At 57.8% G+C, this 12,049-nt stretch overlaps 1 protein-coding gene across 1 annotated transcript; it reads left to right on the top strand.

Moving 5' to 3' along the window:
* The first annotated feature begins 456 nt into the window (after positions 1-456).
* ESS2 (ess-2 splicing factor homolog) lies at positions 457-10,930 on the top strand. Its single transcript, XM_069496981.1, has 10 exons — positions 457-591; positions 1,941-2,109; positions 2,202-2,297; positions 4,270-4,439; positions 4,548-4,665; positions 4,999-5,132; positions 5,918-6,020; positions 6,783-6,892; positions 9,758-9,873; positions 10,390-10,930. The coding sequence occupies exons 1-10, from the start codon at positions 457-459 to the stop codon at positions 10,667-10,669; spliced, it is 1,431 nt and encodes a 476-aa protein (XP_069353082.1). The 3' UTR covers positions 10,670-10,930.
* The last annotated feature ends 1,119 nt before the right edge of the window (positions 10,931-12,049 follow it).

Raw genomic sequence — 12,049 nt, 5'->3', positions numbered from 1 at the left:
TTTTTCCCAATCTTTTGTTAGATAAGTACCAAGAAAGAATTGTCTTAGGGTTTTCTTCCATAAAGTTTGAAACGCACATATAATCAAATTTTCGGGACTTTTTAACAAATAATATCGACACATACACAGTGATTATTTATTTGACAGAAATTGGAATTCCAAGGCATTTGGATTCCATAGTGCTGAATTTCTCACTATTAGCGCGATCCACACGCTCCACCACAGCGCCCCCTCGTGTCCACAACCCAGACATGCACGAATAGCGCGGAGCGGGACGAGGACTACAATTCCCACAAGGCCTAGTGCTGCTAGTGTCGTCAGTACGGCGTGCGCGCTTTCGTTAGAACTATGCAGCTTTCTTATTGGCCAATTGTTGGAGGCGCCTGCGCAAATGGTGCAGTACCGCAGCCCGCCCCTGTGACGCGCCTGCGCTGCCCGAGCGGTCCTGGGATAGCGATGGAGATGCCGGACGCATCCGCCCCGGCCCGGCTGCTCCCTGCCGGGTCCGGGCCCCGTAGGAAGCGCGCGACTGGGGAGGCTGGGGCTGTAACGAGCAAGCAGCGGGTCCTAGATGAGGAAGAGTATATCGAGGTACGACCTCGGTGTGGACGCCGGCGATATTCTGGTCTCTCCCCCGCCTCGCGCTCCTCTCGGGTCCCTTCTCTCGAGTCTTGGCACTGCCTTCTCGTCGTGGAAGTGGGACAGCCCGAGTCCCTGCCCTTGGGGTGTGGACGGTCCTAGGAGCCAAGTAAACAGTGCGAGGGAGTGTCCTGGATGGGGGAGGTTCTAGCAGGGTGGTAGGGGGATGGGCAGCGGCTCAGTTTGTATGCGGTGGGAGTCAGGGAAGTAAGGTTTTCTGTTAAAGTGTGCGTAGGAGTTTGACAGACTGAAGGGATGGTGGCAAAGATTTCCAGAGAGCGGTAACAGGTCCTGGAAGGAGGGCCGTAGCGGCGGCATCTTGAGGGAGTGGCCCCCGACGCCGCTGGAAGCAGGTGTTGGTCCTACCGCACGTGCGCAGGAGCTGGCGCGAGGGTTGGGGAAGTCACTTTGGTTTTCCACTGGTTAACTTTGGGACGCCTTTGGGATATACAAACGGTGGGTGTAGTAGACAGCTGGGTGCACGGATTTGCAGCTCAGGAGCAAGGTCTGGGCGGAGGTACATACTGGGGAATCTCAACTGGTGGTGGCGGTGACTGGCTGAAGTCACTCAGGACATGGGTTTTTTTTTTTTTTTTTTTTTTTTTGAGACAGAGTCTCATTTTGTTGCCCAGGCTAGAGTGAGTGCCGTGGCGTCAGCCTAGCTCACAGCAACCTCAAACTCCTGGGCTCAAGCGATCCTCCTGCCTCAGCCTCCCGAGTAGCTGGGACTACAGGCATGCGCCACCATGCCCGGCTAATTTTTCTATATATATATATATTTTTAGTTGTCCATATAATTTCTTTCTATTTTTAGTAGAGACGGGGTCTCGCTCTTGCTCAGGCTGGTCTCGAACTCCTGACCTTGAGCGATCCACCCGCCTCGGCCTCCCAGAGTGCTAGGATTACAGGCGTGAGCCACCGCGCCCGGCCAGGACATGGGTTTAGATTGGAAGTAGAAGGTCACAGGTGGCATGAAGGTGGCAACACTCTTATTGGTTTGGCTGGTGTGAAAGTGGAGCCAGTAAAGGAGAGGAAGAAAGACCAGTTAGCGAGGGGAAAGGGAAGGGTGTCGTGGACATCACAGGGGGATTTAGTAATGTTAGAGGTTGCAGCGTGGCCGCCACATGGAGTGTTGAACCTCACTAGAAAGTGCCCCCAAGTTCCCTCAAGCAAGCTCCAATTACTGTGGAAGGCAGATGTTGAGGGAGGTTCAGCGAGGGCTGTAGCATATACAGTGGCAGACTGGGAGGCAGGGGTGCCCAGATGGCAGCTCTGACTTTTGTTCTGATCTCTCCTGGCAGGGCCTCCAGACAGTCATCCAGAGGGATTTCTTTCCTGATGTGGAGAAGCTGCAGGCCCAGAAGGAGTACCTGGAGGCCGAGGAGAATGGAGACTTGGAACGGATGCGCCAGATTGCCATCAAGTTTGGTTCTGCCCTGGGCAAGATGTCCCGAGAGCCCCCGCCACCCTGTAAGAGGACCCTGTGTGTGGCAGAGAGGGGAAAGCCTGCTGAAGTGATGCCTCAGGCTTGCTCTAAAATGTACCCCTTTTTTATCTCCCAGATGTGACTCCAGCCACATTTGAAACCCCTGAAGTACACACAGGCACTGGAGTGGTGGGCAGCAAGCCCAGGGCCCGAGGCCAAGGCTTGGAGGAGGGTGAGTGAGAGCTCCCTCTTGGTTGCAGGGTCGGGATTGCCTGGGAATCTTATCCTGTGAGGGCCTGAGGGGGTGGTCTGGAGGGCTGCAGGTCACATCTTGTCCCCGAGGGGTCTCCTTGCCTAAACAGCAATCTGTGAAGTCAAAGAGCACTGATCTAGGAGGCAGAAGATCGGGGTCCAGCACCCAAATGTGGTTGGCCTCTGTGGACTGGGAATCTCACCGCCTCTCTCGCTGGCCTGCTCGCTCTGCGCCAGTCCCTGCCCTGTGGCCTTCATGGGCGTTGGAAGGCTCCATTCCTCAGTCTCCTGAAGACGCTCAGGGCCTCTACCTTTGTTTCTTCCATGTTGGTCACTTTCCCCAGATAAGGACACAGCTACTTCTCTTCTTTCAGGTCTCTGCTCAGATCTTGCTTGTTCAGGGAAATCTTCCCTGATCTCCAGTGCAAAGTCACAGCACCCCTGTGCCCTCTGGCTTCCAGCCTGGCTTTGTTTTTTTACTGCAGAATGTGACATTTCATCAAAAGCATTTCTGTTTGTGTATTGTCTTTCTCTCTCTCTCTAATTAGTATCACTTCCACAAGAGCAGAGATTTTGTCTTGCCTCCGTCTGCATGCTTTGCACCTAGAATAGCGCATAGGTGTTGTGGGCCTTTGACAAATATACATAGAACAGATGAACTTGTTGTCTTTTTCGATATGTTTACTGGGGTGTACAACACACAGGTGTACGTGATAACACTCCGACTTTATGAGGGGACCTTTTTAGGAAAGGGCATCTGAGTCCTGTTGAATACAAGTGTATTGCGCGCTGTGGTCAATTGATTTGTCAGCGGATGGGATGGACAAGATGGTATTTTGTACTGGATTCTAGTCTACAGTATGATATAGTAGCATGGATGTGCTGTGTGTTCACACAATGTGATGTTTCCTGCTTTACAATCTAATTCTTTCTACCATTAACGCAGTCCTAGTCGTCATCCTTGGGTCTTGATTCTTTATTGAAATGTGGCTTGTGAGTCACAGGGCAATTTGGAGGGTTTTTTATACTTTCACACCTTACATGTCAGTAAATATAGGAATCGTTTTCGTAATCTGAGTGGTGGGTACCACTGTCACTCACATTTACAGGCCGGGAACCTGAGACTCAGGAAGGCAGTAACTTCTGTAGGTCTAGAAGGTCAGTGGTGGAATGGGGTTTGGATCCTCATCTTTCTGACCCCGGGTCTTGAACTTGTAGCCACTGTGCTTTGTGCACAGTCTGGAGTGTCAGGTGGTCGGTTAAGACTGTCCCTAGAGTGGGAAAAAAAGCCATCGTCCAGATGTCCTCACTGAGGTTCGCCGCACACAGCACCAGGATGCCACCTCAGCAGGGTGCCACTTCCCATGGTGGCAGGGGGCAGTTGGGGTTGTGAGGCCCCATCTGGAGCACTGGGTCATACGGCGTCCCTGTCATCAGGGCTGGCTGGCAGGTCCAGACACTCAGGTGACAACCACCCCCTGTAGTACAAGTGCCGTGAGGGAAGAGTGGTTAGGGTAAGGAAATCCCGGAGAGGGGGAGAGCCCTGGGGGCTTTGGCGGTAGATCCCATGGGCTAGGCGTGCCTGTGGTCGGGGAGGAGCCTACCTGTGGTCATGACTCTTGCTCTAATGCCTGGATTGCTCCAGCCCCCCGCGTCTGAATCAGATTACACATTTCCCTCGGTGTCCAGCAGGGGAGCGGAGCTGGCCAGGACTGCAGGGTGCAAGCTGAGGGCTCCCTGGGCAGTCAGGGTGGGCTGATCCCGCCCCTACGAGGAGTCCTTTGGTAGTGTGGGCTTTCGTGGACAGAAGCCAGGCCCAGGGGTCGGGATTCCAGCCATGCCTTGAGGGCGGTGTGATTCCTGGGGCTGGGCATGCTGGTCTCCCCTGACTGCAGAGTGGTGTTTATGCCATTTGTGGTCTGTGATTTCCCTACCTGCAAACCCCTGAGCAGGAGAGGCTGGCGAGGAGGAGGAGAAGGAGCCACTGCCGAGCCTGGATGTCTTCCTGAGCCGCTACACAAGCGAGGACAATGCCTCCTTCCAGGAGATCATGGAGGTGGCCAAGGAGAAGAGCCGGGCACGCCACGCTTGGCTCTACCAGGCTGAGGAGGAGTTTGAGAAGGTATCCCTGGGGTACCGGGGCATAGGCCCTCTTAGTTGGCGAGGGGGCAGCCACAGGCACAGTGCCTGGGGCTATCTCTGACCATCAGTTTTCCCCACGCGATTGCAGAGGCAGAAAGATAATCTCGAGCTCCCATCAGCAGAGCATCAAGCTGTCGAGAGCAGCCAGGCGGGCGTGGAGACCTGGAAGTACAAGGCCAAGAACTCCCTCATGTACTACCCCGAGGGTGAGTGGGCAGGGCTCGGCAGCTCGGTAGGGAGGCACAGGATGGAGCCCATGTATGTCTGGCTCTGAGTTCGGGTCAGCCTTCAGGGCATCCGTACATGCCCGCTTGCAGTCTGGGCCTCGGAGAGCTCCTAGTCTGTTCAAGGTCGACGGGGGAGTGAGGCTCTCGCCAGCTGCAGTCAGAGTCTGAGCTCAGCCCGATGCTTCTGTTGAGCGGGAGTGATTTGGCCGGGAGAGTGAGCCTGCTCCTGCCCCTCAGGCCACTGGGCTGCTGGGCTGAGGTGGGGCCTGCCCACCCTCCTGACACCTGCTACATCTCTGCTTTGTCTGCCAGGTGTTCCTGAGGAAGAGCAGCTGTTCAAGAAGCCCCGGCAGGTGGTGCATAAGAATACACGCTTCCTTCGGGACCCCTTCAGCCAGGCTCTGAGCAGGTGCCAGCTCCAGCAGGCGGCTGCCCTCAATGCCCAGGTGAGCAGCGGGCCAGCAGGGCCACGTGGGGCTCGGTGTGGCAATGCTGGCTGGGGCAGGCACAGCCTCTTTGACTTCCTTGGGCTTGGTGGAGCTCAGTGGGTAGAAGTATTTGGGGCCCGTGTGGCAGGGTATTTTCTTGGCCCATGTAGGCTTCCACTGGGCCCTGTCTTGGCCAGACACGGTCTGTGGGTCCAGATCTGTGCCAGCTCCCTTGATGGCGGGGGCCAACCCAGTCCAGCCGTGCCCATGCCCACACACCAGGCAGGGCTGTGGAGTAGGCAGTGGGTGGGCAGGCAGGGAAGCCAGCAAGCCCCCGAGGGTGAGCTGGGGTGAGACAGTGTCCGGGTGGCAGAAGGCAGAGGTTTTCCGAGCCTGGACGCAAGATGAATGGGGGCTCTGATGGTGACTGTGTGGCTGTGGGGTCGAGGGGTGGGAGGCAGGGAGGGACTGGAGCACAGGCCCTTTCGTCAGTGTTGCCCCTGCAGGGGCCTGGAGTCAGTACCCTCTGGAAGTAGCCAGGGTAGGGTGCTGAGCTGAGGGCCCGGCACCGCCCTGGATGGGAGGAGGGGGGCGTCCCCTGCTCGGTGCCCATTCTGTCAGCCTCAAGGTCTTTGGGGGGTGGGGGTGACAGGGTCCTCCCTCTTTCCCCAAGGCAGCTGCCAGCCCCAGAGCCCCAGCTTTGCCCTGAGGAGGGGAAGTGTTTCCAGCATGTTCCTGTGCATCTGCCAACTGGGGAGAGAGAACTCCGGCCCCCCTGACGCTTGCCTCTCTGCTCGTTCCAGCACAAACAGGGCAAGGTGGGCCCCGACGGGAAGGAGCTGATCCCTCAGGAGTCCCCCCGAGTGGGCGGATTTGGATTTGTTGCCACCCCTTCTCCTGCCCCTGGTGAGAAACGCGCTCCCGCCCAGCGGGCCCACTGCTGGGACTGCCTGGGGGGGTGGGCTGTCAGGTGGCCACGCTGTCCACCTGGTCTTCCCATGCCTTATGTGACTCAGGGACCTAGTGTCCTATCTGTGCCAGGACAGAGCTGGACTCGGGGGCCCTGAGAGGCAGATACCCAGGCTGGCTGGGGCTGCGGGAGCGCTGGGCTCTCTCAGGCAGACCCACCCGAGACGTCCTGGCTCGCATGTTCTCTCCTGGTGCTCACCACCGTGTCAGCAGGTGGGGTGCTGTGTGCACAGTGCTTACAGACCCAAGTCCAGAGAGCTCTGTGGGGTGGGGAGGGCTGAGTCTCCTCCAGCAGGCCAGCGAGACTTGCTGGTCCTGTGGTGTGTGTGGGCGTCCTCTGTCCCCCATAACCCTGGTCTCTGTGCTCTCGGGTACTTGTTGCTGTGACATAGGCCAGGGTGTGTGGAGGTGCCATGTTTGCCTGGAGTTCTAGGAGGTTTGGAGCCTCCAGGAGGCTGCTCAGGCTGAGCACATGGCTGGAGGGGCCTCGACCTGCCTCGGGCCCACTGTGACCTTGGCATTTCCCTCTCAGAGGAGGGAGGTGCCAAGGTTCCAGCGTGCCGGAGAAGGAGAGAGGGCCAGCTGCTGGCCTTGCTGTTAGCTGGGACGCACATGGGGTGAACCGGCTGTGGCTGGCGGGAGGGCCTGGCAGGGTCCCGGTGCTCTGGCCTGAGGTGGCTGTGGGCTCTCCGTCTGCAGGTGTGAGTGAGTCCCCACTGATGACCTGGGGGGAGGTTGAGAACACACCCTTGCGAGTGGAAGGATCAGAAACCCCCTACGTGGACAGGACGCCGGGCCCAGCCTTCAAGGTCAGTTGTGGTGAGGAGAGGCAGGGTGGGACTCAGGGTGGGTGCCCACTGGGCCCTGAGTGCCCGTGGCTCGGGACTGAGTGCTACGGATGGGACCCCAGCTGACAGGGCAGAGCGCTGGCACTTCTGGATGCTGGGGTGCTGAAGACAGACATGGCTGGATGGGGGTGCCATGGACAGATTTGGGGGCGGGGGCTGAGGCACCAAGGCAGGCAGTAGCCTGGGCCCCCCTAGAGCCTGAAGGCGGAGGCTGTTCGTAGATGGGGTGAGATGTCACAGAGAGGCCAGGAGCCCTGAGTGTGGGATGTGGCTGTGTGCTTGCAGACAAAGGCCTCTGGTTACAGAACGCAATTAGGGACGCACCAGAGTGTGGTGGCTTAAGCCCAGTGTTGTAGGAGTGGTCCTAGTGGGGTACTCAAGGCCTGGGAGCAGGCAAGGGGGACTCTTCACGGGCCAGGTCAGATGTGACCAGGCAAGGGTGCGTCGAGGTGGCCCCTAAGTGCCAGGCAGCGAAGGGAAGCAGGGTGGCAGATGGCATAAAGAAATTGGGTGGCCCAGGGTGGTGTGGCCCTGGAGAGGTATTGAGATGACGAGGTGCTCTGTCTGCAGGGAGTTTTTGGGGAAACTGAGTCACTGGTGTGGTTTGGAAAGGAGGAGAGGTCCCCAGAACTTGGGAGCATGCATGTCCCACTGTTGGGAAGCTGGGCCCTGCCTGTGCTGACTCTGGAATGCTGAGAGGTCCAAAAGGCAGAGGTTTGTGTTTGCAGAGACCAGGGGTGTGGGGCGCGTCACCTGCTTTGAGAAAGAATGCCAGGAGAGGTGGCGTGTGTGGCATGACCAGGAGGCCAGGGCAGGTGGCCAGACAGGAGCTCGTGTCCAGCCAGTTCCTTTAAACACTGGCGAGATCGGTGTTGGAATTGCAGTGGAAAAGAGTGTGCTCGTGGAGCAGCAGAAATTTGCAACAGCTAGAAATAACTTAGCTTTCATAAAGCAAACCACAGGCTTTCTCACACACCTGAGGAGGGCACTGTCCCTTCTCCCTGTCTCGTCTCCATAGCCTAAATTCTGACCTGGCTTACGGTTTATTTCAGGACTTTTCCCTTTTTCTTTTGGCCTGGGTTCCAGGCCTGGGGCACAGCCAAAGCATCGGGGCCTTGTGCTGCGCTCCCAGTTGACAGCAGAGCCGCCTCTTTGTGCTCTCCCGTTTGTCTTGGTTATCCTTGAGTCTCAGACGAGGTTTCAGAATCAAGGTGCCCAAAACTTCTGCCCACGTTCTGCCTAGACGTGCGTTACCTCTACAAACTACCAGCGGTACCACTCTGGGAGGCGTTTAGAAATAAAAGAATTTAGGGTCTGAGAAAGTTCGTGACTCAAATTGTGCTGAGAAGCAGAGTATTTAGAAATAAAGTAAGCTTGGTCCTTAATGTGTATAGCAGAGTACATTCCAGGAAGGCAGAAGGTTACAGGCAAAAAGAATAACCATAAAACAACTAGAAGAAAATAATGGCAAGTATTTAGTCTGTTTTTATTTTCTTTCTTTTTTTTTTTCTGAGACGGAGTCTCACTCTGTCACCCGGGCTAGAGTGCAGTGGCATCAGCCTAGCTGACTGCAACCTCAAACTCCTACGCTCAAACAATCCTCCTGCCTCAGCCTCCCAAGTGGCTGGAACTACAGGTGCGCACCACCATACCTGGCTAATTTTTGTATTTTTCATAGAGACGGGGTCTCACTCTTGCTCAGGCTGGTCTGGAACTCCTGGGCTCAAGCAATCCTCCTGCCTTAGCCTCCCAGAGTGCTAGGATTATAGACATGAGCCACTGTGCCCATCCTAGTCTGATTTTAAGTAAGGAAGAAATTACAAATTTATAGCTCCACAAAAATGACAAAATTATGTACAGCAGACAATGTCATAAAGGTAAAGCAGGCCAGGCACAGTGGCTTTTGCCTGTAATCTTAGTGCTCTGGGAGGCTGAGGTGGGAAGATTACTTGAGGTAAGAAAAATAGCTTCTAGGCCAGGTGCGGTGGCTCACACTTGTAATCCTAGCACTCTGGGAGGCCGAGGCGGGAGGATCGCTCAAGGTCAGGAGTTCAAGACCAGCCTGAGCAAGAGCAAGACCCCGTCTCTACTAAAAAAAAAAAAAAAAAATAGAAATTATCTGGACAACTAAAAATATATATAGAAAAAATCAGCTGGGCATTGGTGGCGTATGCCTGTAGTCCCAGCTACTCGGGAGGCTGAGACAGGAGGATCACTTGAGCCCAGGAGTTTGAGGTTGTTGTGAGCTGGGCTGACGCCACAGCACAGTAGCCAGGGCAAAAGAGCGAGACTCTGTCTCCAAAAAAAAAAAAAAAAAAAACAAATAGTTTCTAGTTTGGCAGGAAGTCAAAAAAAAGCAAAGCAAATAACTGAAGAGAAATTTGCATGGCATAGCTTAATTTACTTGACACAGGTAAAGCTCCTGTGAGTAACAAAAAAACCCTGAAGAGCTCATTGAGAGAAAATTAGGCCACAGATATGCGTGGGAAGTTCTTGAAAGAAATACAGGTGGTGAAAAAAGACAGGTGTTCACTCTAGCAATCGGGGGAATCACCAAGATGCTCTTTTTTCCTGAAGGATGTCAGGGGCTGTGACTCGGCAGGCCTGCCTTTGGGAGGAGCTCGAGGACAGGCGGGGAGTGCCAGGCCTGGGTAGGCGGGGTGGGCTGGCGAGGTGGGGGGCTTTCTAGGGCTTAGGAGGAAGTGACAGTGGATTGTGGAGGCCACGAGGAGAGGCTGGTGCCCACAGCGGTGGCACTCTGTGTAAAGGACTGCCTGGCTCGTGGCAGGGCTGCCACAGGCCACCCACACACCTGCTGCCTTGTAGATCTTGGAGCCAGGCCGCAGGGAGCGGCTGGGGCTGAAGATGGCCAATGAGGCTGCTGCGAAGAACCGGGCCAAGAAGCAGGAGGCCCTGCGGAGAGTGACGGAGAACCTAGCCAGGTGAGGGGTGGCCTGGCCCTGGGCTGAGGGGAGAGTGTCTCTGCCCGACTCCTGCTTGGCACCGTCCCTGGCATTGCACACACATGGCCTGCAGGGCAGAGTCCCGGGCAGGTCTGCTGCTTCTCTGATCCATAGCGTGGCCTGACATGAACCAGCGACACTGGGTCCCCCTCCAGCTTCTCTTTCCTCCACCTCCTGGGCCCATCCCTAAGAGGCACCCTTAGGCCTGCTTAGGTCTGTGGTCCCACTGTGAGCTCCTGTCAGCCCTGTGGCGAGAGTGTCATCATTCCCCTTGGAGAGGAGTGAGGACGCCAACTCTCAGAGGTCTAGGGTCCACCCCAGCCTCCACAGCCAGGGGCAGCACCTCAAGGTTGGCCTCAGTGCCATCCAGTGCTGTTCTCCTCAGCTCAGAGTGACCCCGTGTCTGCCCAGGCTTTTCCCAGGGCCAAGGGGAGGGTCTGCTGCTCTCAGCACCCGGCCACCTAACGCTGCCTCTCGCCCATCCCTCCACCCCAGCCTCACCCCCAAAGGCCTCAGCCCAGCCATGTCTCCAGCCCTGCAGCGCCTTGTGAGCAGGACGGCCAGCAAGTACACAGATCGGGCCCTGAGGGCCAGCTACACGCCGTCCCCGGCACGATCGACCCACCTCAAGACCCCGGCCAGCGGGCTGCAGACCCCCACGAGCACGCCCGTCCCGGTCTCTGCCGCGCGCAGCCCGCTCACGCTGGACCCGGCCTCCATCACAGACAACCTGCTGCAGCTCCCCGCCCGGCGCAAAGCCTCGGACTTCTTCTAGAGCCAGGCCCGGGCTGGGCCCGTGGACGCTTTGTGGAGCCTGCAGGACAGCTGTCTACCCAGCAGAGGACTCTAGCCTTCTGGGGACCCAGGCCCGGGCCAAAAGTGGTCGCCCATTGCAGGAACCACAGGGGAAAGGTGCCGTGCCGCAGCCAGGCTGGCACGGGGCACGTGCCCACCCCGTACCCTGGGTCCTTGCCAAAACTGTTTTCTATTTAACCCCCCGACCCCCGAACTGTCATTAAAGGGCACCTGGCACTGTCTGGCAGGGCAGCCTTTCCGTCCAGTTCCCCACGTAGGCTGCGGGGTCGCCCTGAGGCCAGCGTCGCGTCTCAGGACTTCAGGCCTTCCGTGCGGGCCCCCAGGGGAGAAGGCTTCAGGTGGGGTAGCCCTGGGAGGGCTGGGGCCTCTGGCGGTATTTCTGTGGCACCTGGAACCTGCCTTCTGAGCTGAGCGCACGCACCCTGCACTGTCTGCTCCTCTGAGGGAGGGTGGAGCCCCTTGGCCCTCCTGGGGCTCCGGGGCCAGGTCCTCAGCCTCCCAGCCGGGCCTGCCTCGCATAGTTGGCCAGTTGTAGGGCTGCGTGGGGGCTGACGTGGCACTGGGCACCTTCCTGGTGGGCCTGGGCAGGACCTTGTCCCAGCACCTGGCTTCCAGCCCAGGCGGGGCAAGGCTGAGCATCTTCCCGCCCCTTCCCCCCCCCCCCCCCCCCCCCCGCTGCGGCAGGCACAGCCTCGTTGTCATCCCACCAGCAGGAGCCCACGAGTGACCATGGCCCGGGCCGCAGCATACAGAAATAGGCAGGCTCCTCGGAGACCCGCTCAGCACGGGCTGTGGGTGTGGGTGCCTCGCCCCCAGGAGGCTGGTGGCTGGCTAGGCTCAGAATCCGCTTCCCTGTCAGCCCACAACCTTGGTCTGCTCGCAGGCTGGTTGCTCCAGGCCTCGAGTGGAGGTCATAGATTGTGCCTTCCGGGTGCCGGGGCCTCGCGATGCTTGGGAGCACATCTGGCCCTTGCTCACATCAGAATCCTTCCTGCGTTGAATGCACCAGCCCTGCGCGAGGTGGTCCTCTTGCCCCCTGCCTAAGTGCTGATGTGCTCGGGAGGCCCGTCCGGGGCCTGACGCGTACCTGGGCCTGCTAACCTGTGCTCCTCCACAGTGAGTTCCTGCAAGCCCAGGCATGCCCTGGCACCCTTGGGGGCTCGGGGGTGGGGCTCAGGTGAGGTTGGGCCCCAGGCTGGGACTGTCAGAGGTGGGGAAGGTGGGGCTCTTGGTGCTTGTCCCCACAGGAAAGGGTGAGCTTTGCTATGAAGGGAGCCCCCAGGAAGTGGGGAGGGGGCGGTCTGGGGTGTGAGGGAGCGGGGAGGGGTGCTGTCCAGGG

This window comes from Eulemur rufifrons, chromosome 21 (assembly GCF_041146395.1).
Source record: "Eulemur rufifrons isolate Redbay chromosome 21, OSU_ERuf_1, whole genome shotgun sequence".
NCBI classification, from domain to species: domain Eukaryota; kingdom Metazoa; phylum Chordata; class Mammalia; order Primates; family Lemuridae; genus Eulemur; species Eulemur rufifrons.
This window is presented reverse-complemented; position numbering and strand designations above follow the sequence as displayed.